This window comes from Pinus tabuliformis, chromosome 3_2, assembly GCF_031772625.1.
Source record: "Pinus tabuliformis cultivar Carrire ecotype Pingquan chromosome 3_2, CPIR1, whole genome shotgun sequence".
In the NCBI taxonomy this organism is placed as follows: domain Eukaryota; kingdom Viridiplantae; phylum Streptophyta; class Pinopsida; order Pinales; family Pinaceae; genus Pinus; species Pinus tabuliformis.
The window spans coordinates 717403823-717431734 of record NC_142302.1 but is presented as its reverse complement, the minus strand read 5'-3'; the positions used below and the strand labels follow the sequence as shown (position 1 = coordinate 717431734).

The window sequence follows — 27912 nt, the reverse complement described above, 5'->3', positions numbered from 1 at the left end:
AGTACAGGAGCCCACACTTTTGTATTTAATTTTTGTCTTTATAAGGCGATCGGGTGGTGCTAGGCAGGTGAATGAAGTCACCTACAGGTTGGGGCCTGTAAACACTTCAGGGTGGTAGGGTAGTGCTAGGTTGAGTTGTGGCTCACTTGGGTGTTGAGGCATCTTTTCATTTGATTGCTGATAAAACCAAGGCATTGGGGCGTCCTTCCAGTGGGAGCTGGAGAAGAATGTTTTTTCTAGAGTTCTAGGAAGTTATAGCTTTCTTTTCAGTTGGAGCTGAAGATTAAAGAACTTATTAGAAAAGCATTCGGTGGTTTTTGACCCGAAGGGGGTTTTCCACCTAAAAATCTTGTGCCTACTGTCTCTTGTTTGCATTGTTGTTTACTGCTCTTAATGAACAACAATAATAATAACTGAAGATTAACTAATGCTCTAAAAAGGATTAATAAATTGCTAATTGATAAGAAATATTGATTCACCCCCCCTCTCAGTGTTTGCAACAGTTCTTTTGAAGTGTATTCCCCACCATTGTTGAATCTCAAAGTCTTTATCTTTCTTTCGCTTAAGGTCTCCACCTCATATCAAAACTCCTTAAACTTTTCAGATACTTTGTCCTTTGTCTTGAGAAGGTAGAGCCATGTCTTTCTATAGTGATCATCAATGAAGGTCACATAATAAAGATGGCCTCCAAGAGATTTGTTAGACATAGGCCCACACACATCGGAATGAATGAGGTCTAATATTTCCTTAAACCTTGTATCACTACTTGTAAAAGGATTCCTTGCATTCTTTCCCAAAGCACATCCCTTACATACTCCTTCACAATCTTCCTTGATGTAAGGGATGTCATTTACCATTTGATTGAGAGGGGGAATGTTTTTGTAATGTATATGCCCATATCTTCTATGCAATATTTCAATAGGATTGATTTCCATGTGAACTAGGGCTTGAGGAGATGGTGTTATAACTCTATATAGTCTTCCTTCATTTGGCTTTAGGGGGCTGAGGTTGAAACCCTCCCCAAAACAAGAAATGGCTCCAAGTCCTGCCAACTTTGGCCAACTGGTTCTCAATTAACAATTTGATTAAAGCCTTGTGGTAAATAAAATGAGGAGACGGGTCTGCCATGGCCCAGAAACAAGCAGCCATGTGTTTAAGACTCTCCAGTAAATAAAAACAAGCATTCATTCTTACTTGCCTTGCTAGATGAGCTAGGAAATGAAAGTGGTAAAGATTTGCCAGGTTGAAACGCCCTTCACATGTGAAGTATTGTTGAGTAATGCATATCATCTCGTGTCATTTATCCTCCGGCCATGATCACTGCACCTCTATTTTCCAATTTTGTCCTTGAATTCGGTCTTCAGGAAAAATGGGACATTAATCCCAGCAAAAACATGGCTTTTGAAGACCCTTTCTCCATCTGTCGACAAGGCTATAACTTCTACAATCAATTCCTCTATGACTAAGAACGATAGTCCTGACTCCTACCTCCACCCATTGTCTGTCAAACCCCTGGGCGAATGCTTGATGTAGTGCATCATGGCAGACAGTGCACCGGTGGAAAAATTCCGGCCACCCAGCCCGCTGAAATTGTTGTTGAATGTAGGAATGAATTTCCAGAAGCTCAAGGCCTTTGGACTCATTTCGTTTTAGCTTACCACTCCTACCCATTTTCCTACGATTTGGTGATTACACAAACAAGAAACCGAGATCAAATGTTGTATCTCCGCTAATAAAATTGAAACAAACTGCCCTCCAGCGCTCAAACTAACACAGGTTTGCGAATGACAAAGGTGAAAATACCATGCGGTAAAAACAATGAGAAATTTTTAAAACAGACTAACTAATTGACAGGTGAAAAGATTAGTCTGACCCTTTGATAATTACTAACTCACACCATATTCTTCGGCTACTAAACCTTTAATTTTCAATACATACCTTTCACCTCCAAGTAAATCATGGCGTGACTAAGCAATAATTACCATATCGCTGACGTGGAATGTGTCAGCGCGTTGTAAAAAATCGAAATTCAAATTTTATTTTTGGCGCTGATATTCCCGCTATCAGCCAATACCTAATAACACTGACACTCCTGTTGTCAGCGTATTCCTGTTAATCATTTTTCTGAAGCTGATAAATGTTGATAACTACATTATCGGCATTTCCTTGTTTATTACAAATTGTTTTCGCTGACACTGAAATTTTCAACATTTACAGAAAATAAAAATAAAAATTTAAAAAAAATAAAAAAAATTCAGAATCAAACTAAAAAGTGATAACAATCTCGACCTTTGCCTTTTCTCCAAAAAATTATTTAACAGCTCCACAACTTATTTCTCCTAGGTTTTATTTATCTAATATTATATTAATCGCCAAAATTACCAAAATTGAGAAATTCCTTGACAAAAAAATTTAATTGGAGACATGACAATAAATAAAGGGATAAACTCATATATCTAGAAGGGCAAAATAATCGATATTGGGGAGGAAAGATGATGATTATAATGTTTGGAATCTCATTTACACATGCCAGAGAAAGACTATCTCATTTACACATGCTAGAGAAAGCCTTAAGTGTAGTGTCCTTTCATAAAGTGCTAACTCATAATGATACGTGTTTATATTATTTTCATAATTTGATGAAATATCATCTTCAATATTCTAAATTACAATGCTTATATTGAACCTACTATGTCAAATACATATCCTTAGATTCTAAGTTAAGAATCCTTCTCAAATATGATGCCAATGCAATGTCTTTTGTAGGCAAAGAGAAAAAGTAGTAGGCAAGTTAAGTGTTAGAGTTGTCAAACGCCAAAACAATACTGAAAAACGAACACCAATGATGTTGATAATGTAAGTGATAGTATTAATTATGGAATTGATGATTGCACAAGACTAGAACACACTGAGGCTACATATATACTTGGAGCAACCATGACAAAAGGAAACTATAAAAGGTAAGGACCCTACTGCAGATGATGAAACATCTACGATTGGAAAAACACTAACAAATTCTAATGAAGGATTTCATCAAAGACAATGTTATCACTCTTAACAAAAGTGGAATTAAAGATATTGTGCAAACCTAAGAGTTCATCCCTCTAAAAGGCAAACAATCATAATAACTTCTAATGCTAAGGCATGATCTAATTTCAGCAAATGCTACTATATCTTTCATACCTAATCTCCATATTCTTGTTTAAGCCTCCTTTTGTTGCAACTCCTCATCTATATTTTATATTCCTTGAACTTGTTTAGAATGAGCTTGATATAACTTACAATATTGCACATCTAATATGGAAACCTATAACTCTTTCTTTGATGAAACTTGTTCCTATAGCTAAAGTTGTTTTTCATGATACCTCGAGTACATACTCCACATTAGCAAATGCCTTGCTCCAACTTTATATATTGTATGCCTTGGGTGTGCAAGTCTAAGTAGGCTTGAACATCCATGCCTATGTTTTCCAATCAGATAGTTTCTTTCAAGAAGGCATCTTCCACGATTCTACCCTTAGTAGCTCCTTGTTAAACCCAAGAAATGAAATCAAGGACACAACATTTTGGACTAACGATATATTCTCACCTTATTTAGCAAGTTTATTAATGTCACCATAGGGTCTCAAAATATTTGAAGAAAGAATATCATAATGCTATAACATAAACAATAGTTCTTCATGTGTGTGTCATTAATTACCTATAAGTCATTCAGATCATACAAAGTTGTGGTCCTAAACCACCCATCCTTATCCCCATAATATCCCTATGCATGATCCAGCATCCAACTGAGCACAAAATTACACAATAAAATGGCATCAATCAAGGAATCCACTGGTCATTCACATACATATCTAGTTACTTTAGCTTCAAGGGAGAACTCTATGGTCTGACTTCCATTACAATTTTGTATATGGCATTCAATGATCATAATATCCATGTCATGAATTTTTCGTGCAAAACTTACATAAAGGGCCTCAAAATTGACAGGACAAGCACACATTATGCAAAACATCTAACTCAACAAAGTGAGTAACACAAGAAAAAACCTTCCATCTTCAACACCACTATAGAGTGATGAAATTGGGGATCGTGGATTCATTGAAGCCCTTCTTGCTACAACTTGATATTGCGGAGAATGATCAGAACTGCAACAACATATACATCATTAGTTCACACACAAAATTAACCATCAAAAGTGCAATCAAAGGAAATCTAGTATGCAACTATAATTGTTTTCCATTGCATGCTGTTAGATTATTGACAAACAATAATTATGCTTCACTGTAAACTGATATCTTGTCTAAACAAGGTAAGAACGAAAACAAAAACCAGCCGAATATGCATTCAAGCATTCCTACTTTCGAGATTATCAAATACAACCTATATGCACATGACCAAAAATATTTCAAATATAAGACCAGATAAAGTCATGGGACATGAAAAGAAGACACGTATAACCTTCCATACTTTGTCCCTTTTTTTACAGTATTTCCCGTAGACTTTGGCTTACATTATAGTGACCCTCTATCCAGAAACACAATATCTAGTACAAAGCAGGGCATTTCTTATTAACCTACTGAAATGTTCTAGGTTTCCCCTGTAATAACTAGAGTAAGAGGGGGTAGTAACTACCCATTAGTTCCTCTAATAGCATTCAAATGTAATCACATGGTGCTGCATCTAAGAGAGCACCCCTCTCGAACATGGCTTTGCTATTAGTTTGCTAAATGCCACTTATGCCTATAATGCATACATCCATTGTGATTCTTCGAGTATAGTTTGAATGGTATTGCCTCCTTATATGCTATCAGCAAACTCATTGCAAGGCCTACCAGAGCAGCAACCATGGATATTACAACAAATGACAATGCGGTTCATTAATTGTGGCTAAGGTTCAGGAACAACCTTTCATTTTCCAGCTCTCATCTTTGATGATTCTCTTCTTCACAATCAACTCCAACATATTTTCTAGTGATTTCATGTGCCATAGTCATCTCTAGTTTTCCACCTTGGCCTACAATTTGTCATTACTATGTTGTAGAGTGTTTCCAACGTAGTTGTTTCCTCGACCCACCAATTCACCAAATCAGATAACCCTTTGTCATATTTGCCACTCTCTTCCTTTGTTTTTGTGCACTAATCCCTAACCAAAATAACCTAAAATACTGAGTTCATTTGAATCACGAACTATTTATTGTCGTATTTAATTATGCCATTTTGGTATTATTACTAGACTCACAACTCATCCTATTGTTGGCCCAAGAACTTAAACTTCAATTATAAGCCAAAGGCAATTACTGGTGCATATTTGCTGATTCTATTCATGACAATCAATTGAAGATATGTACATGCTATGGAGAATGTGCCTATCTTTTATTTTGTACTCACTTCAGATCTAAACGCTATGCAAAGGAGTGTAACAACAGTCTGATAAACACACATAGTGAAACTAGCAAAGAACAAAGAGCAAAGCACTTACTGTCGAGGTTACATCCATTAATTCTTGTCAGAAGTCAACGTTTTGTTGTAGATAACATTCTTAAATCCCTCAATAGGTTTTTCATGTACATTCTAGACAAATCCAAGAGCACCTGGACATTTTGCAGCTATACCAAAATTCTAGGGTTTCATATGTTTGTAAATAACTACAGAAATGTGCCACTAGTACATAACACTTTTGTTTCTTAAATTTAAAAGAATTAAAAATAGCTCTAGAAAACGTTGACACATTCTATGGTTTGTAGAGTTGAATGAGTTTTTTATGCCCAATTTTTTATCTTATCTCTCGCTCCCAAATTTGAATGTTGTTGTGAAAAGCATATCTTCTTAAAAAATTTATACTGTTGTTCTGACTCTGTTGCTATACTCCCACCTCTGATAAGACAATATTTTTGCAAAACCATTCATGTGCTTTCCTGTGTTCTTCTTTTTTTCATATTGTTACTTAGATGGACCTCCAATTGTTCTCTATTTCAGAAGAATTTATGATTTTTCTTCGCCATGTTGAGAAGCGTTAAAATTGGCAACTAGGGCCAAACTCCATGTGGGTCATCTTATTTATGGCAGCTGATATTTTTCTTGGATTCCTCACATCTAGAGGTGTAGGATTGATCTAAAGATCATCCGTTTCCGACATGTATTTACGGGGATATGAATTTATTTATGTTATTTGACAATTTGTCAAGGTCGGCCAGCAACCAAATTACCCCAACTTATCCTCAACGTTTCATTATAAATAGAAGAGGTCTTCAAGTCATTTTGCACACACACTTCTCCTAAGATCTCTCTCCACTCGTTTGGGTTTGGTGGCTAGAGAGATCAAGAGGGAGAAGCCCTAGACGCAGTGGAGGAAGGGTTCTATACGCAGTTGATGGAGGAAGTCCAGCCATGTTCTAAAAGGAGATCTGGCCATGCCCTAGATGCAGTCACAAAAAATGTATAGCCGCTCTCTTGGAGGTGCCCTAATGGCCTAAAGGCAGGCCTTATTCCGCAGCAACAAGAGGCCTAATCAGCAGCCCTAATCCGCTGTCAAGAGAGTCACATACGCAGTCTAGAAAGGCTCCTATTCGCTGTCATGAAAAGGCCTTATTCACAGCTCACCTAGCCGCAGTTTGTGAGGCCCTAATCAGCAGCATAAGAAGGCCTCAAACTGCAGTTAGAAGAGCCCTAATCTTAGCTTGAAAGGGACCCTAAGACGCAGCAAGAAGAGTGGACCTAGCCGCAGCAAAAAGGAGTATCTCATCAGCATGAAGGATCAGTGTTAAAGTCACATTGTTGTAGGTGACAGCGTGGTATAATGCAAGGTTGTTTGGGCATGATAAGGTTGGTCTTGAGCTCGATTTGAAGGGCAGAAGAAGCCGCTGAAAGGAGGAGCAAGAAACTATTGTTTAAGGGTTACTGCTGGGCTAGGCCACAGGCCATAGCCAGCGATTGGAGGCCTTTTAGTAGCTGCATTCAGAAGGTAAGCAGCCCTATAAGGCAGCATATCATTGGAGAACTGTATGAAGGCTAGCCGGAGTAAATAGGTGAACTGTGGGGTGTGTTTAGGGTGCTGTAACACTTAGAGCTTGTGCCCTAACTAGTGACCAAGTCTGCCATGAAATGCATCAGTCCTTGCTGCATATGAAAGGTGCCAGATTAGCAGCCTTGTCATGATCAGTGAAGCAGCAAAGGAAGGAGAATCTTATTGAAGGAAAGCCTCAGTATTTTGGGTAATTGGTTGAGCTGTTCTAGGCCTATCATCTGCTGCATATCTTCAGTCCTTGGTATCAAATCTGCAACCTCATTGTGTCATCGTTACGGAGAAGATCTTTGATCTCCTATTTGGCAAGTCAAGTATTGACTTCAAATCATTGTACTCTATCTCTTTCTCTCTGCTGAACTATTGAAGAATATAAGAAGAATTGATCAAGGGTTTCCCCGCATTGGGGTTTGTCCCTGGCTAGTGACACATCTTGTGTCCTCTTGGCTTGGCTTGTCTTCTACTATTTATGTATATGTTCTATCTCCACTTTACTATCATTCTGATGTGATTGCTAATCTGAATATTGTCATTGAGCTAATATGAAAAATTGAAGTAAATTTCTCTAAGCATAGAACATACCTAAATTTAACAAAAAGTGTAACTAGGTTTGGTCTTCATAATGACATATGTAATCATGATTCCATGTATTTGATGTAAAGAGAATAAATTTATTATTGTCATTCTTGATGCATGGGCTTCATGCTCAAGGTTATTTGATTTATAATCAAGCACCCATTGAGTGCTTCTAGGGCTTGTCAGTGAGTCAACAAGTCAATTGAGTCATTGTCATGTATGGAAGACCCTCTTGGGCATCAAGTATCAAGTCAAAGAAATGTGTTATAAAGTCAAAGTGTCAAAAGACCTCCAAGACAAGTCAACCTTCAAGGAAAGAGGTCGGCCTACAAGAAGGATAAGTTGGCTTCCAGGCAGGGCTATTCGACCACAAAGTCCTCGTCCTCATTTGAAGACACTAACTCAAGTAATCAAGTTTCATCAAGAGACAAGATAAGAAGACCTAAGAAGGGAGCGAAAAACAAAGAGAAGAAATAATATCAAAATCTGAAGTTTCTAGGCTACAATTCCTTCCACACTTGCGAAAGATTAGGGCTTCATTTTGTTGCAGGTAGACCGAATTGCAGTGACTCCAAGAAGCTAAGTTTTGAAGTAATATTTATCTAGAATACAAGCCGAATTGTTGAAAAAGAAACTATTGTCCAAGCGAAGAAGAAAAGAGACCATCTTCACCATATTCCTGTCACATGTGCGAGTTAGGGTTGTTGCAGGAGGGCCGAGAATCACAGTCAAAAGTACAGATCCGAAATAGAGGTTGAAAGAAATCAAGCAGTTGTTGGAAGGCCAGTTTGATTGAAGTTGACTTTGCGCAAGAAAGGATCATCAAGGAGAGTTCTGACTTGGTCTTGGAGGGATCTTGATCAAGGGTCATAGGTCTTGGAATTCGTCATTTGAAGTTTCTATAAGAAGATAACAATTCTTGTGGGTTTTCCTCTCAAGAGGAGAGGTTTTGGCCCTAGCTGATAACCTATCTCTTGTGTCCTCTCTTCGTATTGATCTTCATTGTTTGGTATCCATTTGATGGTATAAATCACTAATAATAACCAAGTGAAAGAAGAAACTAATCAAGATAAGTAAAAATATATCACAAGCAGTTATCAAAGAAAAGAGAAATATCCTAATCTAGTTGCCCCTTGATTTATCAACACGCCCTACTTCATCTACTAAAAAATACTCTACATCAAACAATCAAATTTCAAGTAACTAATTCATAAATAAAATTTGGGGAAAAGTCATTATTAGGAATTGTCAACTTGTGACTGAATCACTCAGAGACATCATGCATGGCAAGTTGAGGAACCTCCACAAAATGAATGTCAGTGTTGTGAGAAAGTGCAGAAGTGTAAAGGTTGCATCACAGAATATTAGAGTTTTGTAGAATGAAGAGGACAACAAGGGAAAAGTTTGTTTAATTAAATTGGATGGAATTAATTTTTTAATTCCCCCTTGGGATGACAGTTGTTGTGCATGAAAAATGGAGGAAGATCACATGCAGTAAAGGGGTGGCGTGATCAAGTTTCTACTCATTTTCCTCTATGAGATCTAAAAATGAATATACTTATTTTCAATTTGAATGTTGTAAGTTCATTCTTAGCTTTTGGTAAAGGTTTTATGAAGCGAAAAGTCAAGGTTTAAATCTTAGAAAGGTGCAAATTCAATAGCAATTTAAGTATGTCACATTCCTCAGGTTATTCAATTTTTTTTGTGCCATACCATACAAGAGATCTAATAGGTAAAGCGATGAAGTCATTTGAATATAAAGTGATTAGTCACTCGTTCAAATCTTAACATCATGTTTTTTGATTCATAGTAAAGGTCGATGACATGGGTGGTCAGTGAACACTTAAGGTTAGTGATTCTGGTTTATGTAACGTTAACTTTGGACAACCATCTATCTCTCCAAGTATCAAAATAGAGTGATCCTTTTCTTTCTCAAGTTGTTTTTCAAGCAAATTGTGGTGGCATATTATATACATAAATTAAGACAGTAAATAGATAAATATAATTAAAAATAAACCATAAACAAGTAATAAAGATAAATAAATAAGTAAAAGACACAACGTTTCATTAAAAGGCAACAAGGCACCCCTTAGGATATACTTATATTAAGGGGGTATTCACTATATATATATATATATATATATATATGGAGAGAGAGAGAGAGAGAGAGAGAGAGAGAGAGAGATCATCAATTGGATGTAACTAGAGTCGCTGAAAGGAAAGTTTTTATCCTCCCTCACCTAGGTTCAAATCCCTCTTTGTGACATGCTATAAATATATATATATATATATATATATATATATAGACACACACACACATTATCAATTGGGAGTAACTAGAGTGACTGAAAGGAAAGTTGTTATCCTCCCTTGCCTAGGTTCCAATCCCACTTTGTGACATGATTGCTCTCTTTGTACACTGAAATATCGGCCACACTAGTGGCTGTCAAGGGTTGTTGAATCTTGGCTAAAGACATATCTAGGAGAAAATTTCTCCTATGGGTACACCCACTGGTGGTGGGTAACAAGCTCAAAGCATGATCAATAGTTTTCAATTGGCTCACGGAGAGATCAAGCATGTCACGAAGTGTGATTTAAACCCTCGTGAGAGAGGATAACAATTTTCCTCTCATCCACTCTAGTGACATCCAATTGAAAATATATATATATATATATATATATATATATATATATATCAAATTCATAAGCAAATTTTGTATAATGTTTTACTACTTGTCAGGGACCAAAATAGATGTAAAAAGGGTGTCTAACAAGGTAACTCCACTTGTATTTCTTGTACAAACACAGATATATATATATATATATATATATATATATAGTCAATTGGATGTCACTAGAGTGGATGAGAGGAAAGTTGTTATCCTCTCTCACCATAGTTCAAATCCCACTTTGTGACATGCTTCATCTCTCTATGAATCAATTGAAAGCTATTGATCGCACCTTGAGCCCATAGGAGAAATTTTCTCCTAGATAAGTCTTCAGCCAACAACGAGCAACCCCTGATAGCCACCAATGTGGTCGATATTGTGCCAGTTGATCTCAACTCCCTGAGCCAACCATATGTCCCCTCACCCATCTATCGAGATCGTATGTTTGAAGGTGGGCCATCCAATCCTAAAGGTATGTCTTTCATTGTGCAATCGGGTGCTTATGCTTGTTTTTCCTTGGGCACACTTGGGTATGGATTATTGAGTGACTTGGAAGGAGGAAGGATTTTGACTGTAGTCTTGTTCCCTCACCTTAAATGGGGGGTAATCTTCAACCCTAGTCCCGTGGGATCTCCCCTATTGGCTTATAGCTTCAAGATGGGCACTACTTGGGAAACCCTAATTTTGGTAGCGCAGTCCTATTTTCCCGTTTCACATTTTTCACTGCCCTCCGAACAGTACATGTCCTATTTCATCATCTTACCCCTCTAGGTCCGCAAGGGTTTGGTACTCCCCTCCCCTTGTCCACATGTTTGGGTTGGGTCTGGAATGTTACCTTGGAGGTTGATGTAGCTAAAAAAAAATTAAAAGCATATCATAGCCATATACAAAAAGAAATAATATCAAAAAATGCAAAAGATGGTTGGGACAATAAAATTTAGCGTGTGGGCAAAAGCCAAACATGAGCTCTACCCCCATCATTATGGCTATCACCCTGGTTCCTAGGGCCCCTATGTGTGCCCACAGCATCATTAAGGAACCCATGCATGTCCCAACCCCTGGTGAGTGATGAATTGCCCCACCTTAAGGGGGTAATCATTGTTATATCATACAGAGCATGCTCTCATCCCCTGGAGCCCCTAGCAGTAAAAGAAAATAAAAATCAATAAAAAGCAAAGGGAAAATGAAAAAGGGTGGAAGAACAAAGGTTGAGGTAACTCATGTACCACAATTGCTCCCTCCTGTATTCATACACCAAAATATGTGGACATCCCTCATCATCACCACACTTGAGCCAATAGCGTTTGGCCTTGAGACCCCTGTGTTCCAATCCACCTCATCATTATACACGACACCTACCACTTGAGAAATATCATATGTCGTTAGTTCTAATGCAAAAATCAGCATGCAATGCATCCTACCCTAACATGCATATAATAATGCTAATGTTAAGTGCAATCATAAAGCCATTGCAACCAACATATCATCATATCAATATGCATATGCCTGTCAGTATGACTACTCATCTAGCAAATTCCAAAGCGAATGCAAATATATTTGTATGGAGGATGAAGAGGGTGGGAGGTGGGAAAATAGGATCTCCATTCGAGGTAAAAGGAAGCCCTAGGAAAAGGAGAATAAGCCAATCTAGAAGTATGGGGCTTTCCCTCTAAGTATGCAAAGGTGGAATGAAAGATCACTCTCAACAACTCCCTAGTCATTGTTTATAATATCATGCTTTGTAGATGCCAGAAGGTCGTGATGAGAGGGGAACAAAGGGCGAGGGAAGGAAGGGGTGCAATAAATAGGTTGCTCAAGGTGATGGTTACATTGGAGAGGGGAGGTCATGGAGTGATCAAAACACTAAGGGTGTGTCCAAGGAGACAAAGTGTAGTCAATAAGAGGCTTGTCCTTGACACAATGAGTATGACACTATACTCAAAAGGAGGAAAGGGCTCGTGGTCACTTGGGATCATATGACAAGGGGTGAGGGAATCACTTGAGGAAGACTCAAGATGATGAACAAGAGGAAAAGGCAAAGGGGAAGGTGAAGTGTCATATTCAATGGATCTTTCTTCTTCAAGTGATTTGAATATAGAATCATAAGGAGGATAGTTAGGAGCCTTATCGATTTCCTCATTATTAGCATCAAAGATTGGGTTTTCCCTAAAAGGAGAATCAATTACTTCCAATTGTCCCTCTTTATGCGAGCGAAAATAATAATTCTCCTTCACAAGGGTATCGATGGATATGTCATCATAAATAATGTTTGAGTGAAAGGGGAGACCACTCTCAACCTCATCTTCCTTGTCGATGTCATAAATGGGAGCACAATCAGATTGAGGGCCAATGATTTCCCCTACTCCTTTTCAATGTGGAAGTAATCCCCAATGTCATCTTCCAAGGGGCTAATGTGATCACATTCCTCAAGGTTCTCAAAAGAAGAGTTATCGAAAGTAATATCCTTGAGAAAGGTAAGGTTAGTCTCAATTTCACTTTCCACAAACTCATCCTCCCCAACACATGTGTTCTCAAAATCATTTTGTTCATCACTTGGACCCAATGAGGACTCATCTTCCTACTCATCACTTAGGTCCTCAAGGTTATCTCCAACCTCTTCATCTTGACTAATGAGACCTTCCCTTCGGAGGGCTTCTTCTAGGCTCTCACAAGCAACTTCATTAGATTGGAATTTCAGTCCCTTATACTCCACGAATTTTTTGATCACCTAATAAAAGATGAAATGCTTTCAGGCTCACACGAGGCAAGCCAACCTCGGTGGTTGTATTCAATAGAGGCAATAAATAACTCCATGAGATTGTCTAGACTCTAGATGAACCGCATTAACCTCGGAAGCACGCTTAATAAGTTTTGTTATGTGGTCAATTGTTGTGATGGATCACCCTCAAATTGTGGCATATTTCGCAGGAACTTCCAATCCAAACCATTTGGGTATCCTAGAACCCATGTGATATCCAGAGCAGGAAACCACTCATGAATTAAAATCCATTGATCTTTATATATTGATATCATGGGAGTCACCAGGGTGAACAAAAATTGCCTTAACAAATGTTTGCTTCACCCTACAAGCATTGTCTTTGAGCTTCAATGAAGAACTAGGGCTTCATTCTTCCAATGGAGTCGCCAATAATGATATCTCAATATGTCGTATGGGGAACAAACACACGTTTCACGTCCCCGAGAAAGGTGCCACATATGTTACCACTCAAACTAGCAAGAGTCCAAAAAGGAGATCCTTGAAGGGCTACTATTAGGCTAAGGGAAAAAATGGAGCGATAGCTCACTGTCACCTCAGCTAAGTCTCCCTACTCTTTACAGACTTTCGTCGATGGGAGGAGACCTGTTATGATTAGGATCATGAAATGGGTTGGGCAACAATGGAGCTATAGCCCACTATCACCTTGGCTAAGGCTCCCTACCCTTTACAGACTTTCGTCGATGGGAGGAGACATGTTATTGTAAGGATCATGAAATGGATGGACCAACAATAGGTCGAGGGGTGATCCTGGAAGCCTATTCACAAGAGAGGCTCAGATATGTGGCTTGCTTGTCTTGGAAGATAAGATGGAATGCTCTCAAGGAAGGGCTTGGGAAGAATTTCAAGGGTTAGGTTTTGAGTATGTGTCTTATAAAGGAGAACCCTAGGCCCTAGAGTTCTTGTGGAAACTTGGGTTCCAGGTGATCTTTCAAGAATTAACCTCGATAGTTCATGGGACCACACGGGGCCAAGTGGACCCGAGGTTAGGTAAGGGGATAAAATTGAGCAACCAATAATATGCTTAACCTAATTAGGGAGGGGAAAGGGATCAAGGCATGAATTTTCAATCAAAGGCAATGCAAGAATCCCAGTGAGGTTTCTAGCCTAAGGGAAACCAAGGGCAAGAATTGGTCTTCAAGCTAGGGTTTGCGATATCTCAAGATCCCACCATCAGAATCTCATGAAATTTGGAGGGCTTCTTGAGGACACACCATCAAAGTTGTGGACCAAAAAATCTAAGTATTTGGATGGCTAGATTGTGAGATAATTGATGCCCTAGGTTACCTAGAGGACTAGACCTAGAGAAGAGGAGAAGGGAGAAGGAAAATAGGTTTAAGGTGATCACCTTATGGCGGACCAATGCCTATTCCTTTGGGGAGAGTTGGAGTCGAGTAATTATGACTATGGACAGTGAATTTTCTATGTCCAGGAGGTCTCAAAGACAACTTCGAATAGCATTAAGGCGGCAGCAAAAGCAGCTTAAAGAACTTTATACTTTGTTTTGCAAGATTGATGGCTTATCAAGATGAATTTCAATGAAGAAGCATCTCTAGGAACATTCATTCATAATGCATGGCCCATACATGAAGCATCACTATCTAGAAACCGAATTTCCACAACTTCGCATAAATGAATGCAATAAATTAGCCCTAGTATAGCGAAATCCTAGCAACAATGTATGTGACAAGAATAGAAAAGAAAACATCATTAAATTGTACTTACATGTATTAAGAGTATATCCAACCATCAAGAATTTGCCAATCAAGAAGCTCCAAGATAAGAGAAAATAATCCAAACATCAAAATTCATTCCATGCTCCAAAATTCGTCTTTCAAGAAGCATAGAGAAATTCTCAAGAGAGATACAAGTCCAATCCAAGGGATGATACTAAAATGAATCCTCATCACTTCTATTTATACACTTCTAATGAGTTCGATTTAGCTACTTGGGCCTACGTTAGCCCCTAGAATAAAATAATGTGCAAAACAATTAACTTTTGGTGACAAGCCCACCAAACTAGCTCATAAACAAAAGAAAAAGCCTCTCAAGAGGTCGAATGATCAATAATACAGGTCGTTGGGCCTTCTAAGAACCCTAATGAAGTCCATAAGTGCCATAATGATGAATAGGACTCCCAAAAGTAGTGGAAAAGAGATTTCCCCCTTGTTCTCCAAATAATAAACTTGTGGTGCTCCCAATGGGTTTGAGGGCACACAAGTAACCTCACGGGTTTCCAAGTAGATCAAAGATGCTTGTAGACCATCTGTAAGGGCTCAGATGGTGGTGTAAGTGATGTCACATCAGCATACAAGTCTTGGGTCATCTTCCAAGTGCTTGTACAATTATGGGGCCAGTTGGGAAAAGGTGAACCAGGGGCATCTTCCTCATACAATAGGTGAATCTTGAGCAATCTATGAACATCTCTAGGGATCCATGGAGTGTTGTCTACTGGTGTGGAGGCCCATGGCTCTCAACACACACCCTACATGTGCCAATGTAGCCCTCTGGAGGGTTAAAACCTCGTATAGGGAGACCAAACCCAAAATGAAGACCATTTGCAATCCTACATAAGATCCAATGTGTCCCCTAGCTTTCCAGTACAACAAGTCATTTAAGGAAATCAAGTTAAAGATCTTACAAACCATGGACAACAAATGGGCAATTCATACTGGCAGGCCCTTCCATAGTGGGCTTTGGCATGTGCTAATGTCTCCAAGCTCCAAATGGGGTTAACCAAGTACCCTATTAGGTGGTTTCTACCTTTAAATGGGATAGTATGTCCAAGGTACATCCTTCAAATGGTGGTGGCATGTGATAAAGAGATGAATTGAGTAGGGAATGAAATAGGCAACCCTAGGCCACATGTTGGGGAACAAGGGTAGCTATTAAAAGGGAAGCCCACACATGGGTATATAGTGTATAGGAGGGAGCAATTTTGGTGCATGAAGTGCCTCGACCTTGATTTTTCCACCTTTCTTTATATGCCTTTGGCCTTTCATGATTTTTTCTTTGACTAACTGCTCAGGGCTTAACAGATAAGAGCATGATGTGTAAGGTATAACAACAGATATCCCCTTTAAGGTAGGGCGTGTGAAAAATTTATCTATTGCAGCTACTGGAGATTATTCTTCTAACTCGGAAATTAATTCTGCAGTTTATTTACTATGGCAAATAACAAATAAAATCACAGCTACAATTTAAATTTTAAACATAAAAAATAATGCGGAAAATAAAATACTGGAAACTAAAAAATTCTAGCACACACAATAAAATTGACACAGTTATTTTTGGACAAATGTCCCAGGAAAAACCCAACTTGGGAAAACGGGTGCAGCAGGTGAGGGTTTTATTATTAATGTTTCAATAGCAATTCTGAGTACAATAATTTAGATGCCCAACTGGCAATCTAATCTGAAGAAAAGACTGACAAAAATATTGTGAGAATTTTCTCTCACCCCACAGTTATTTTTTGCCTCCGAAATAGCTTCCCCAACCTCTGCGCTTAAATGCCTGCGTTAGCCTCTATGCAGTTCCTACATTGGCCCTCAGAAGATTTTAGCCTTCCTTCCTTCGACTCTTCCGGGAACTAAAAAATTTCTCCTGGAATGTTGCTGCTCTCCTCTTCCACCTGCTACTCACCCTCTGCCTCTATCTTCTCTGTTGAGTTGTTGCTACTGAGAAAATTGAATTGCATGGGCAACTGAGTATCTGCACTGGCTGATCTCCATCACCACATCGACTTTCTTTTGGAGCACCAACGGGCAAGATTAAAACTTAATCAATGGCTAGGATCATTTCTGGGTCGATCCATGTTATTTTCTAGATGATTCACCCCTGATCTCAATTAATACTAATTAATTAACCATATTCGTTAAGTTTAGACTTATGAAATATTTAAAAATTGGTTAATAATCTAATTGAGACACTTCTAGGCAGAATTTCCAGAAACGATTTATGGGTTTTGGAGATCTCATGTATTCTAGCCTCTCCACAAAATTTCATGGCTAGAACACATCCGATGCTACAAAAAATAACACTCCCTCTTAACGAGGAATGTGTTCTAGTGTTGATGCTTCCTATAGCAACACTCTGTCTCTGCGTCATCTCCTGTTACATTGTTGATGTCCGACTGTTGCTGCCCACCAACTACTACGAAACTCTGATATACGCTGCATTTGTGTTGCTGCTGACCCTGCCATACTACTGCCAACACTGCAACTCCCCCTCATATGTTGTTGCTGCAACTGCAACATCCAAAATAGCTTATCCCTGCTACTGAAACGGGTTCTCCACAATACCCATTTGTTCTCTAAAATAGATGAACTTAGCTCTCCCTAGAGCTTTCGTGAATATATCTGCAACCTGCTCTTCTGTGGGAACATAGAGTTGGATTGCTCCTCACTGTACACAATCTCTGATGAAGTCACATTGAATATCGATGTGCTTCGACCTATCATGAAACACTAGATTCTCAGAGAGCTTTGTGCAACTTCGATTATCACAATAGACATTGGTCGCCTCCATCCTCTTCCTGAACAAGCTTACTAGCAACTTCCGAAGCCATATAGTTTCGCACATAGTTGTGCTAGCTGCCATATACTCTGCTTCTGCAGAGCTTAGTGCTACTGACTTTGTTTCCTACTACCCCAAGAAACCATTCCTAATCAAACACTGAAGCAGTACCCAGAGGTACTTCTCCTGTCCATTGAACTGCCTGCCCAATCCGCATCTATGTACCCACAAATTCTGACGTCATCCTCTCGAGTACATTTTAATCCATACTCGACTGTGCCTCGAATGTACCTCAAAATATGCCTTGCTACTGCCCAATGTACCCTTTTTGGTTCCAAAACTAACTAAGGGTATTGACTGCCAAAAAAATATTGGCCTAGTGTTGATCACATACATGAGAGACCCAATGAGTTGGCTATACAAGGTGGGGTCGACATCCTTATCATCTGATGCATCTATCTTCTTCTAGTTGGTAATCATGGGTGTAGACATGGGTCTGCAATCCTGCATTCTGAACCTCTTCAAAATATTTGTAGTGTATCTTCCTTGCCCAAGGAAGATCTCCCCATCCTTCTGCCACACCTTTAATCCTAGGAAATAGTGCATCAACCCCAAATCCTTCATGTCAAATTTTCCTACCAGGTTCCTCTTGCAATCCTCTATAAGTCCTGATGATCCTGTCAAGAATAGATCATCCACATACAAAACTAGAATGAGGGGCTCATCCTCTACCATCAAATAGTAAAGGTTGGGATCTGTGTCACTCTTGATGAACCCCATCTGCTGCAAGTAGGTGTCAATTCTACGATACCATGCCCTGGGAGCTTGCTTGAATCCGTATAGAGCCTTCTTCAATTTGCACACGTGTGCGCCTCTCCTAAGTCTCAAAGCCCTTTGATTGTCCTATGTACACTTCCTCCTATATCACTCCATTCAAAAAGGTTGTCTTGACGTCCATCTGGTGAATCTGCCATCCCATCTGAGCTGCTAGAGATATAACTGACGAAATAGAAGTGTATCTGGCAACTGGGGCGAAGGTTTCTTCATAATATATATTATATCCCTTCCATTTGTGCATACCCCTTTGCCACAAACCTAGCCTTGTACTTTTCCAAATTGTCATTTGTCGCATATTTGATCTTATAGATCCACCTCGAACCTACAACTGATATGTCTTCTGGCCTCTACACTACCTCCCAAACATCATTCGTCATGATAGAGTTATACTCTTCTACCATGGCATCTATCCACACCTGATGTTGTGCGACCTCCTGAAAGCTAGAAGGTTCTGCAACCTGAGCTACCAATGCTTGGTACCTGTCAGGTTGTCTACGTTGTCTCTTGCTCGTCCTAGGAGTTCCAATAAACTCCTTTGCATCCCTTAATGTCTGACGAACCTCTCTATTGGCTCGACCACTAGTCGTGGGAGGTTTTGCCAACTCCTCATCTTGTCTCTACTGCTCTATCTGCTGAGAACTCCCCGGATTTCCTGCACCTGAGGAAATACTGGTACTAGTCACAGTACTTGACCCTTATGGTTGTCCTCGTGCTTGTCCTACTGTTATGCTCTTAACCTGCAAGACAATACCAGAATACCAAATATGTGAAGAAATACACCCAGAACATAGAACAATGAGAAATAACAGCAAGTATTTTATTATTCAAAAAGCAATGTTCACTTGCCTCTTCGAGGGGGCAACCTCCAATAGAGCTAAGCTCAATTACAAAATAAGACACGATGCTCCTCGAAGGGAGTCTCTATCCTTTATATAAGATTCATACATGCAATACCATGGGGCAATATCATGGTTCTTATTAATACCATCTATCTAATACCATGGCCCATGCGGGTTAACCACTTACAATTATTAATATGGGCTTTATTGACTCTTTACTTAACTATAACTATGACTCAATCCTATTACATAAATAAAGGGGTTAGGGTTGGACCCTAACATGCCCTCCCCCATAAGAATAGCCTTGTCCTCAAGGCTGAAGCTGTGAAAACTACTAAAGGATAGTAGCTGGTTCCCAGGTTGCATCTCCTGGAGAGATGTCTTTCCACTTGAACAGGACTTCCTTGATCGTGCAGCCACGCAGGTGCCGCTCTCATGAGTCAAGAACTTGTTCAGGTTGGAGCCAGATTGACCCTTCTTCATCCACTTCAGGTAGACTGGTTTGAATTCTGCAATGGTTCCCAATCACTTTCTTGAGGCATGAGACATGGAAGACTGGATGGATTTTTGTAGTGGGTGGCAAAGCTAGCTTGTAGGCAACTTCTCCAATGCGCTGAAGTACTTGATACGATCCGTAGAATTTTGGAGATAATTTCTGACAACCCTTGTCTTTGAGTGATGTTTGCTTATATGGTTGCAGCCTCAAAAATACCTAATCCCCTTCTTGAAATTGGCGTTCTGAGCGATGTTGATCTGCATGTTGCTTCATGCGGTTTTTGGCTTGATGAAGATTCTCTCTAAGGTGGGCTAGCATGGTTGTGTGGTTCTGTAGGAGTTGATCCACTGCTTGTACTTCGAGCATCCCTTGATATAAGTAGGGGAAGGAGAGAGTTGACCATAAACTGCTTCATATGGAGTCATTTTGGTGGTGGCATGATAGTTGGTGTTATACCACCATTCGGCTAGAGGTAACTGCTGTACCCAGAGATGTTGCTTTTCTGAAGTGAAACACCTAAGGTAGGTCTCCAGACATTTGTTGACTGCTTCAATTTGACCATCAGTTTGTGGATGATAGGAAGTACCGAGTTGTAGTTGGGTACCTTGTAACCGGAAGAGTTCCTGTGAAAAGTTACTGGTGAAGATCGGGTCACGATCAAACACAATGGAAGTGGGCATGCCATGCAATTTGAAGATCTGATCCATGAAAGATTGAGCGACCAAAGTCGGTGTAAAAGGGTGGGGTAGGGCGCAAAAATGAGCATACTTAGAAAGTCTATCCACAACCACCATGATGACTGACTTGTTTCTTGACTTTGGAAGACCCATAATGAAATCCATAGAAACCTCGGTCCAGATTGAAGCCGGATGGGCAATGGTTGTAATGTGCCTGGGGATTTGACTGTTTCTCCTTTATGGCACTGACAGACGTTGCATTCAGCAACAAAAGTAAGAATGTCCTTTTTCAGGCCTATCCAGAAAAATGATCTTCGAGTGCGAGCATACGTCTTCTGAAAGCCTGAATGTCTTGCAGTGGGAGATGAGTGCAACTCCACCCAAATGCAGCTTTTGAGGGTGGATGTTGGTGATATTACGACTCTGTCGTTGTAGCGAAGAATCTCATCCTGCCACAAGTAGCCCGCTGTGGAATTTGGATCCCCCTGCAGTTGATTAATGAGTTGGGAGATCCAAGGATGTAAAAACCATTCCTTGCAAGCCTCTTCAATCCATTCTGGAATGGGAAGGGAAATTTCGAGCAAGGTACTTTTCTCCTCAAATTGGCGGGATAACGCATCTGCTATAATATTTTCGCGCCCTTTCTTGTAAATTATCTCATAATCATATCCCCAGCATTTTGGCGAGCCATTTATTTTGTTGTGGTGAGGATAGGCGTTGCTCCAAAAAATATTTAAGGCTTTGATGGTCTGTGCGGATTTGGAAACGTCGCCCCAATAAGTATGGTCACCAGGTATCTACTGCATGTAAGATGGTCATCATCTCCTTCTCATAGGTAGATTGTCCCAGATTCTTCCCACTTAGTTGTTGGCTCATGAAGGCCAAGGGTCGACCTTCCTGCATTAAGACTGCCCCACTACCCACACTAGAAGCATCATATTCAATCACAAAAGATTTGGTGAAGTCGGGTAATGCTAAGACTGGAGTCGAACACATGGCATGTTTGAGAGCTATAAAGGCCTATTGTGCTTCATCATTCCAGAGGAATGAATTTTTCTTGAGGAGTTGAGTGAGGGGCCTAGCAATGTGACCATAATTGCAGACAAATTTGCAATAGTAGCCTGTGAGACCCAAAAATCCTCTCAAGCTCTTCAAGGTCTTTGGTTGAGGCCAATCCTGCATTGCCTAGATCTTTTTGGGGTCCACCCTGACACCTTCATGCCCCACAATGTGGCCCAAATACTCAACTTCTTCCATGCCAAAAGAGCACTTGGACATCTTGACAAATAATTTATGCTTGCGGAGCAATTGCAAGAGTACATCTACATGCTGAAGATGTGTGGCCCAGGTGCGACTATAGATGAGGATGTCATCAAAGAAAACAAGGACAAATTTTCTGAGATATGGTTTGAGCAGGTGGTTCATAAGGCTCTGAAAAGTGGATGGTGCATTACAAAGACCAAATGGCATGACCAGGAACTCATAATGGCCTTCATGAGTTCGGAAAGCAGTCTTTGGAATGTCTACTTCTTTCATGTAAATTTGGTGATAGCCCGAGCGAAGGTCGAGCTTAGTAAAGAATTGAGCCCCATTTAGTTCATCCAGCAAATCATCGACAATCGGGATGGGAAATTTATCTTTGACCGTCAACTTATTGAGGGCCCTGAAGTCTGGACACATATGCCATTCCCCATCTTTCTTGAGCACCATGACCACCAATGATGAATAAGGACTAATGCTGGGACGAATGACGCCTGCTTCCAAGAGTTCCTTGATGATTTTTTCAATTTCATTCTTTTGGGCAAACGGATATCTATATGGGCGCACATTTGGTGGTTGGGCCCCTAGGACCAAAGTAATGCTATGATCATGTTCCCCTCTCGAGGGTGGAAGCTCATGAGGCTTGTCAAAGACTGGCAGATGGTTGTTTAAGATCTGTTGCATCTCAGGATGAATATGAAGAGAATTGGATTCGAAGGCCTGGATGGCATTAAATTGGGCTATAACTCCATGGTGGCCCTTTTTTAACAATTTTTCCATCCGATGTGAGCTAATGATAGAGGGAGCTCCCGCCTGGAGTCCGCGGAGGGTATGTGTGTGGTTGTTCTGCTTAAAGCTCATATATAACTCCTGGAAATCCATTGTGATTGGGCCAAGTGTGCGAAGCCATTCAGCACCTAAGACAATGTCGCACCCTCCCATGTGTATGGCAAACATGTGGGTCTTTAACTGATAATCCCCCATTTGAAGTTTGACATTTTCATAGCGGCCTTCACATTTCATTGTCCCCCCATCAGCAATTTGGACCTAGAAGTTAGAAACTGCTCGGACAAAACAATGCACTGCTTCCGCGACTCTTTGATGGATAAAGTTATGTGTACTGCCACTATCAATCAAGACTACTACTAGGCGACGCTTGATAAAACCTCTGATTTTGAGAGTTTGGGGAGAAGAAATCCAGGCTAAAGCATGCAGCAAGATAACTGGTTCTTCAGGTACATTGTCCTGCTGGTTGTCCTCTTCTTCCTCCTCTGGTTCGTCAAGTGGTGGGGCTTCCTCCGATGAACTGTGATCAGTAGCATCAATTTGAAAGAATTTGGGCTCCTTGCATTTATGCCCGTGGGAGTATTTCTCATCACAGTAGTAACACAATCCTTGCTTTCTTCTTTCCGCCATTTCTGCTAGTGACACCTTTTGAACCTTGAGTGCTTGGGTAGCGCTTTGAGCCAAGGTGGGGCGACCATTGGCTATGAAATTAGGGCGATTGGACTGGGCCGCTAACGCACGTTCTACTTCACGAGCTATCCTGCAAGCATCCAGCCATGAGATAGGGTGTTGCAATCGAACGTGGGCCTGTATGGCTTCTTTGAAACCACTGACAAAACATTCCAAGTAGAACTGATCGTGTAGACCTCCTATGCGGAAGGTTAAGGCTTCAAAGGCTGTAATATATTCGTTCACTGTTCCTGTCTGTCGAAGCTTAGTGAGATGACCCAAAAAGTTAGATTCATGGTCAAAGCGATCCGTAAGAGCTTTTTTGAATGTCTGCCAAGTCAAGGGCCTTCCATAGCAACGTTGATGCCATTGCCACCATTGCCATCTTTCATTGTCCAAGTACATGCTACCCACACTAAGCTGAGTCGCATCATCCATGATGTGAGTCAGTGTGAAATATTGCTCCATTTGTGCTATCCATGTGGCCGGGTGAGAGCCATCAAATTTATACATGTCCAGCTTGGGTGGTCGTAGCTGGGATTGTTGGTGGGTGCCAAAGAGGTGAAGAGACTGGCTAGACTCGCCCTCAATGTTTTCATTGCCAATATATGCCTCCGCACGTTCCTCCATCTTGCCCTTTGAGAGTGTTTCATTTAAGTTCTTCAGCTGCAACAGTACATCTTTCAATTGTGATTCAAGGTTGTCAATCCTCTCATTGGCCATAGCTTGAGCTCTAGTTTGTACCATGCACTGATCCGATGTACTTGAAATTTGGGACCGCCCGAAATTTTTGGCACTAACAATTGAATGGTACCACCTTGCTCAGCTCGTCGACCTAATTCTTATGGGCTAAGTCTCCAATAAGCGTCTCGGGGGGTCTTTACTCCTTGCTTAGGAATACTACAGTGGCCGAATCCTAGAAAATTCAATGCTGCCAAAAGTTCTGCAAAAATCACGCCCAAGTATAGGAACCCACACAATTAGTCAGATCTGAATGGCGGATCTGATTGTTGCAACGGCTACAGAGCCCAAACTGCTAGATCTGGATGGCAAATCTGATGGATCTGAATGGCTGATCTGATAGATCTGAACTGTAATAACCAAAACACAGTAACTAGAATCTGAAATACAGAAAGCCTGAAGAATTTAAATTTGTATTTACCTTAACTGCTGCTGATTCTGCTACTGAACTAGTGATTCTGCTGGTGATGTCGTGGCTGTTTGATCCAATCTTCGGGAGACCAATACCACCCAACCAGACTGAGCAAACCTAGCTGCTCAATCCAGAAAGCTTCTCAACAGAAGCTCTCTGTCCCTCCGTGCCCAGAACCTCAAACGGCTTAAAGCTCTTCCAATGGGTAATTATCTTCCTCCTGGTTTTCTCCTGGTGAATTTCTGCTTCTGGTTCTTTCTGCTGCTCTCTTGTTTGTCCCCCCTTCTCTCGGTTTAGGCCTCCGGTTTTATCTACGGGCCTGGCGGTGGCCGTCGTCCTACCTGCAGCCACCGCCTTCCCTCGTCCCGACACGCCTTCCACGAATTGATGCTCTCAGATATTTTCCCTGTCAAATGCGCTCTGCTATAAATGTTCAGTTGATTTTAAGCGCCCCCTTTTAAAAGGGTCCTTTATTTGATTTTTTGGTTTTTTTAGCATATAGTTTAGTTTAAAGTTTTTAATTTATATATCTTTATAAAGTTTAATTATATATTTTATAAAATTTAATTTATATATGTTTATAAAGTTTAATTATATTTATAAAACTTAACATATTTATTATTTAAAATTCATCATATTTGTTTTATCATAAAGTTTAAAACTTTACAAAGTGGATCAGTTTAGATGGGTCGTTACATGAACGGCGGAACGGATTGCTACTGCTGCGACAAAACCCCACCTGCGAGATTTGATCTGGCAAAGATGATGCGTGATCCAGAGATAGAGAAGGGAACTATGGTCTCTAGGAGTGTCAGGTGCTACAGATCGCAATATACATAAGGGTCTGACAATAGTACTCAGCCCAATCTTTCAAGGCACTAACCAAGGAGGATCAACTGTACCCTTAGTCGTACAACCCAACTACCATATCGTACGCGCGAGTAATCTCCCCGAGTGTTGTTCTCGGTGTACTACAACAGCAAGACGGCCGAAGGTTTATCTATGGCGAGGTTTCAAGGGAGCTAAGGGGCTTCCGATATACCCAGAGGGTACTTAGAAGACAGTGCATGCGCGGTTCTGTCTAATGCGCTACTACTCGAAGGGGTACCCACAGGGGTTACAAGGGAGTCCAACAAGCGTGACCACCTCTTGTATTTCCTGCGTGCATGCCTCCCTAAATCCGCAGGTTTATGCGCTCAACGACAGATCCCATGGTTTAAAGACGCCGGAACACATCTCTAGCCAAAAAAAAAAAATTGCTAAAAATTGGAGATCCCACTGGCCCTGGAAAGCGCTCTGATACCACTTGTTATGCTCTTAACCTGCAAGACGATACCAAAATACCAAATATGCGAAGAAATATACCCAGAACATAGAACAATGAGAATTAACAACAAGTATTTTATTATTCAGAAAGCAATGTTCACTTGCCTCTTCGAGGGGGCAACCTCCAATAGAGCTGAGCTCAATTACAAAATAAGACACGATGCTCCTCGAGGGGAGTCTCTATCCTTTATATAGGATTCATACATGCAATACCATGGTTCTTATTAATACCATCTATCTAATACCATGGCCCATGCGGGTTAACCACTTACAATTATTAATATGGGCTTTATTGACTCTTTACTTAACTATAACTATGACACGATCCTATTACATAAATAAGGGGGTTAGGGTTGGACCCTAACACCTACTGGCTACTCCCATGGCTGCCCCGCTGCTGGACTAAAGGAGCTTCTGCTGACTAATTCTAATCACTTGCAGGCATCTCATGAGACCTCTTGAAAGCTCGGTCCTGCCTGAACTTCACGTCTCGCCTAACTACTATCTTCGTACTGCTACGAATGTAGATTTTGAATTCCTTTGAGGTTTCACTATACCCAACGAAAAACCCCTTCTCTGCAGTCTGATCTAGTTTGGTCCTTTTATCATCTGGCACATGATAGTAAGCAACACTGCCAAAAATTCTGAGGTGACTGACTTCAAGCTTCTTCCCCATGAAGACTCCTGGCATTTTCTTCCCCAATGCTCTATGAGGAGTCTTTTTCTGAATATACATTGTCGTCTTACATGCTTCTACCCACAGAAATCTGGGTAGATCTTGGTCATATAACATAGCCTTTGCAGCCCCAACAATGGTTCTATTTTTCCGCTCCACTATACCATTCTACTGTGGATTACATGGAGTTGTGCATTCTCTCTTGATGCCTTCCTTCGAATAGAAATCTAGGCGAAGTACCTTGATCTTCATCCCTGTCGCATTCTCCACGAGAGCTTTAAACTCTTTGAAACAATCGAAGACCTCATCCTTGGTCTTCAAGAAGTAGATCCAGGTTTTCCTGGAATGATCATCAATAAAGGTGACGAAATATTTGGCATCGTTGAGAGCTCTAGTGGACATCAGGCCACAAATATCTGAGTGTATAAGTCCTAACACGCCATCAGCTTTGTTGTCACTCCTTGGAAATGTCGCCTTAGCATACTTCCCAAGTACGCACCCTCTGCACACATCATCGTGTTTAGTTCCTAGTTCAGGAACCCCTATTACAGTTTCTTTGAGCATCCTGAGTGCTCCATGATGTAGATGTCCCATTCTTCTGTGCCATAATTCATTCAGCTCCTTCCCACTACTACTGTTACTACCTATCAATGCCATTGGAGAATCAATTTGTAACTGGTACAACCTATTACTTCGAACTCCAATCTATCTTACCTTCTTCCATCTCAAGTGTTTGACATACACGTTCTTCCCTACAAAGTGAACATTGTACCCTTTATCTTGTAATTGGAATACTAAAATCAGGATCATATCCAATCTTGGCACATGCAATACATCTAAAGAACAAGTGCTTGCTCCCGACTCTCCCTGAAAATTTATGGTACCTCTCCCTACTGGAGTACATTTCGTTATGTTTCCCATAGTAGTCTGGAAATCCATTTGCTCCTCTTTGTAGCTAGAGAAATATTCTCCAACCCCTGTCATGTGAACTAAAGCTCCACTATCTATGTCCCAGATTCCCTGTGAAGATGATCCTGCTAAGCAAGCAAATTCATCTTCCAATCTAGAAGACAAATCTGAAGTCTCCTAAATATTAATTTTGTCCATGGCTATACTGGAACAAATTTAGTGCATTATTTCTCTTTTCCTCCCAACATGGATTTTGCTCTGCAGCTTGCAGCAAAACTCTTTGCATCCAACTAGTATTCTGCTCAGTGAAAAATATGAACTCCCTCTAACCGTTGGAATCACTAATCTGGACAATTCGATTTTCTTGCCTCCTTCCAACTGAAAAAATCGAACTGTTGCCCTAGCAACTCGAACTGCCTGTTCTAGGCTCTGCGCAATCTCTTTGGGAATTTCGATCTGTTGCTCCCTCTAAACAGCAAAATTCCTTTCTCTGCTTCTAAGCTTCCTGGCTGATCAATTAAGCTCTAATACCATGTGAAAAATTTATCTATTGCAGCGACTGGAGATTATTCTTCTAACTCGTAAATTAATGTTGCAGTTTATTTACTACGGCAAATAACGAATAAAATCACAACTGCAATTTTCACCATAAAAAATACTACGAAAAATAAAATATTGATAACAAAGAAACTCTAGCACACACAATAAAATTGACACAACTATT

At 40.4% G+C, this 27912-nt stretch overlaps 1 protein-coding gene across 3 annotated transcripts in view; it reads right to left on the bottom strand.

Moving 5' to 3' along the window:
* LOC149182644 (putative serine/threonine-protein kinase SIS8) overlaps positions 1 to 27912 on the bottom strand; it is a 421365-nt gene that overhangs the window by 159472 nt on the left and 233981 nt on the right. For all 3 annotated transcript variants that reach the window (XM_089416917.1, XM_089416916.1, XM_089416915.1), the window contains one exon: positions 4050 to 4148. In XM_089416917.1, coding sequence (XP_089273043.1) covers positions 4050 to 4148 — 99 coding nt within the window. The remainder of the gene's footprint in view (positions 1 to 4049; positions 4149 to 27912) is intronic.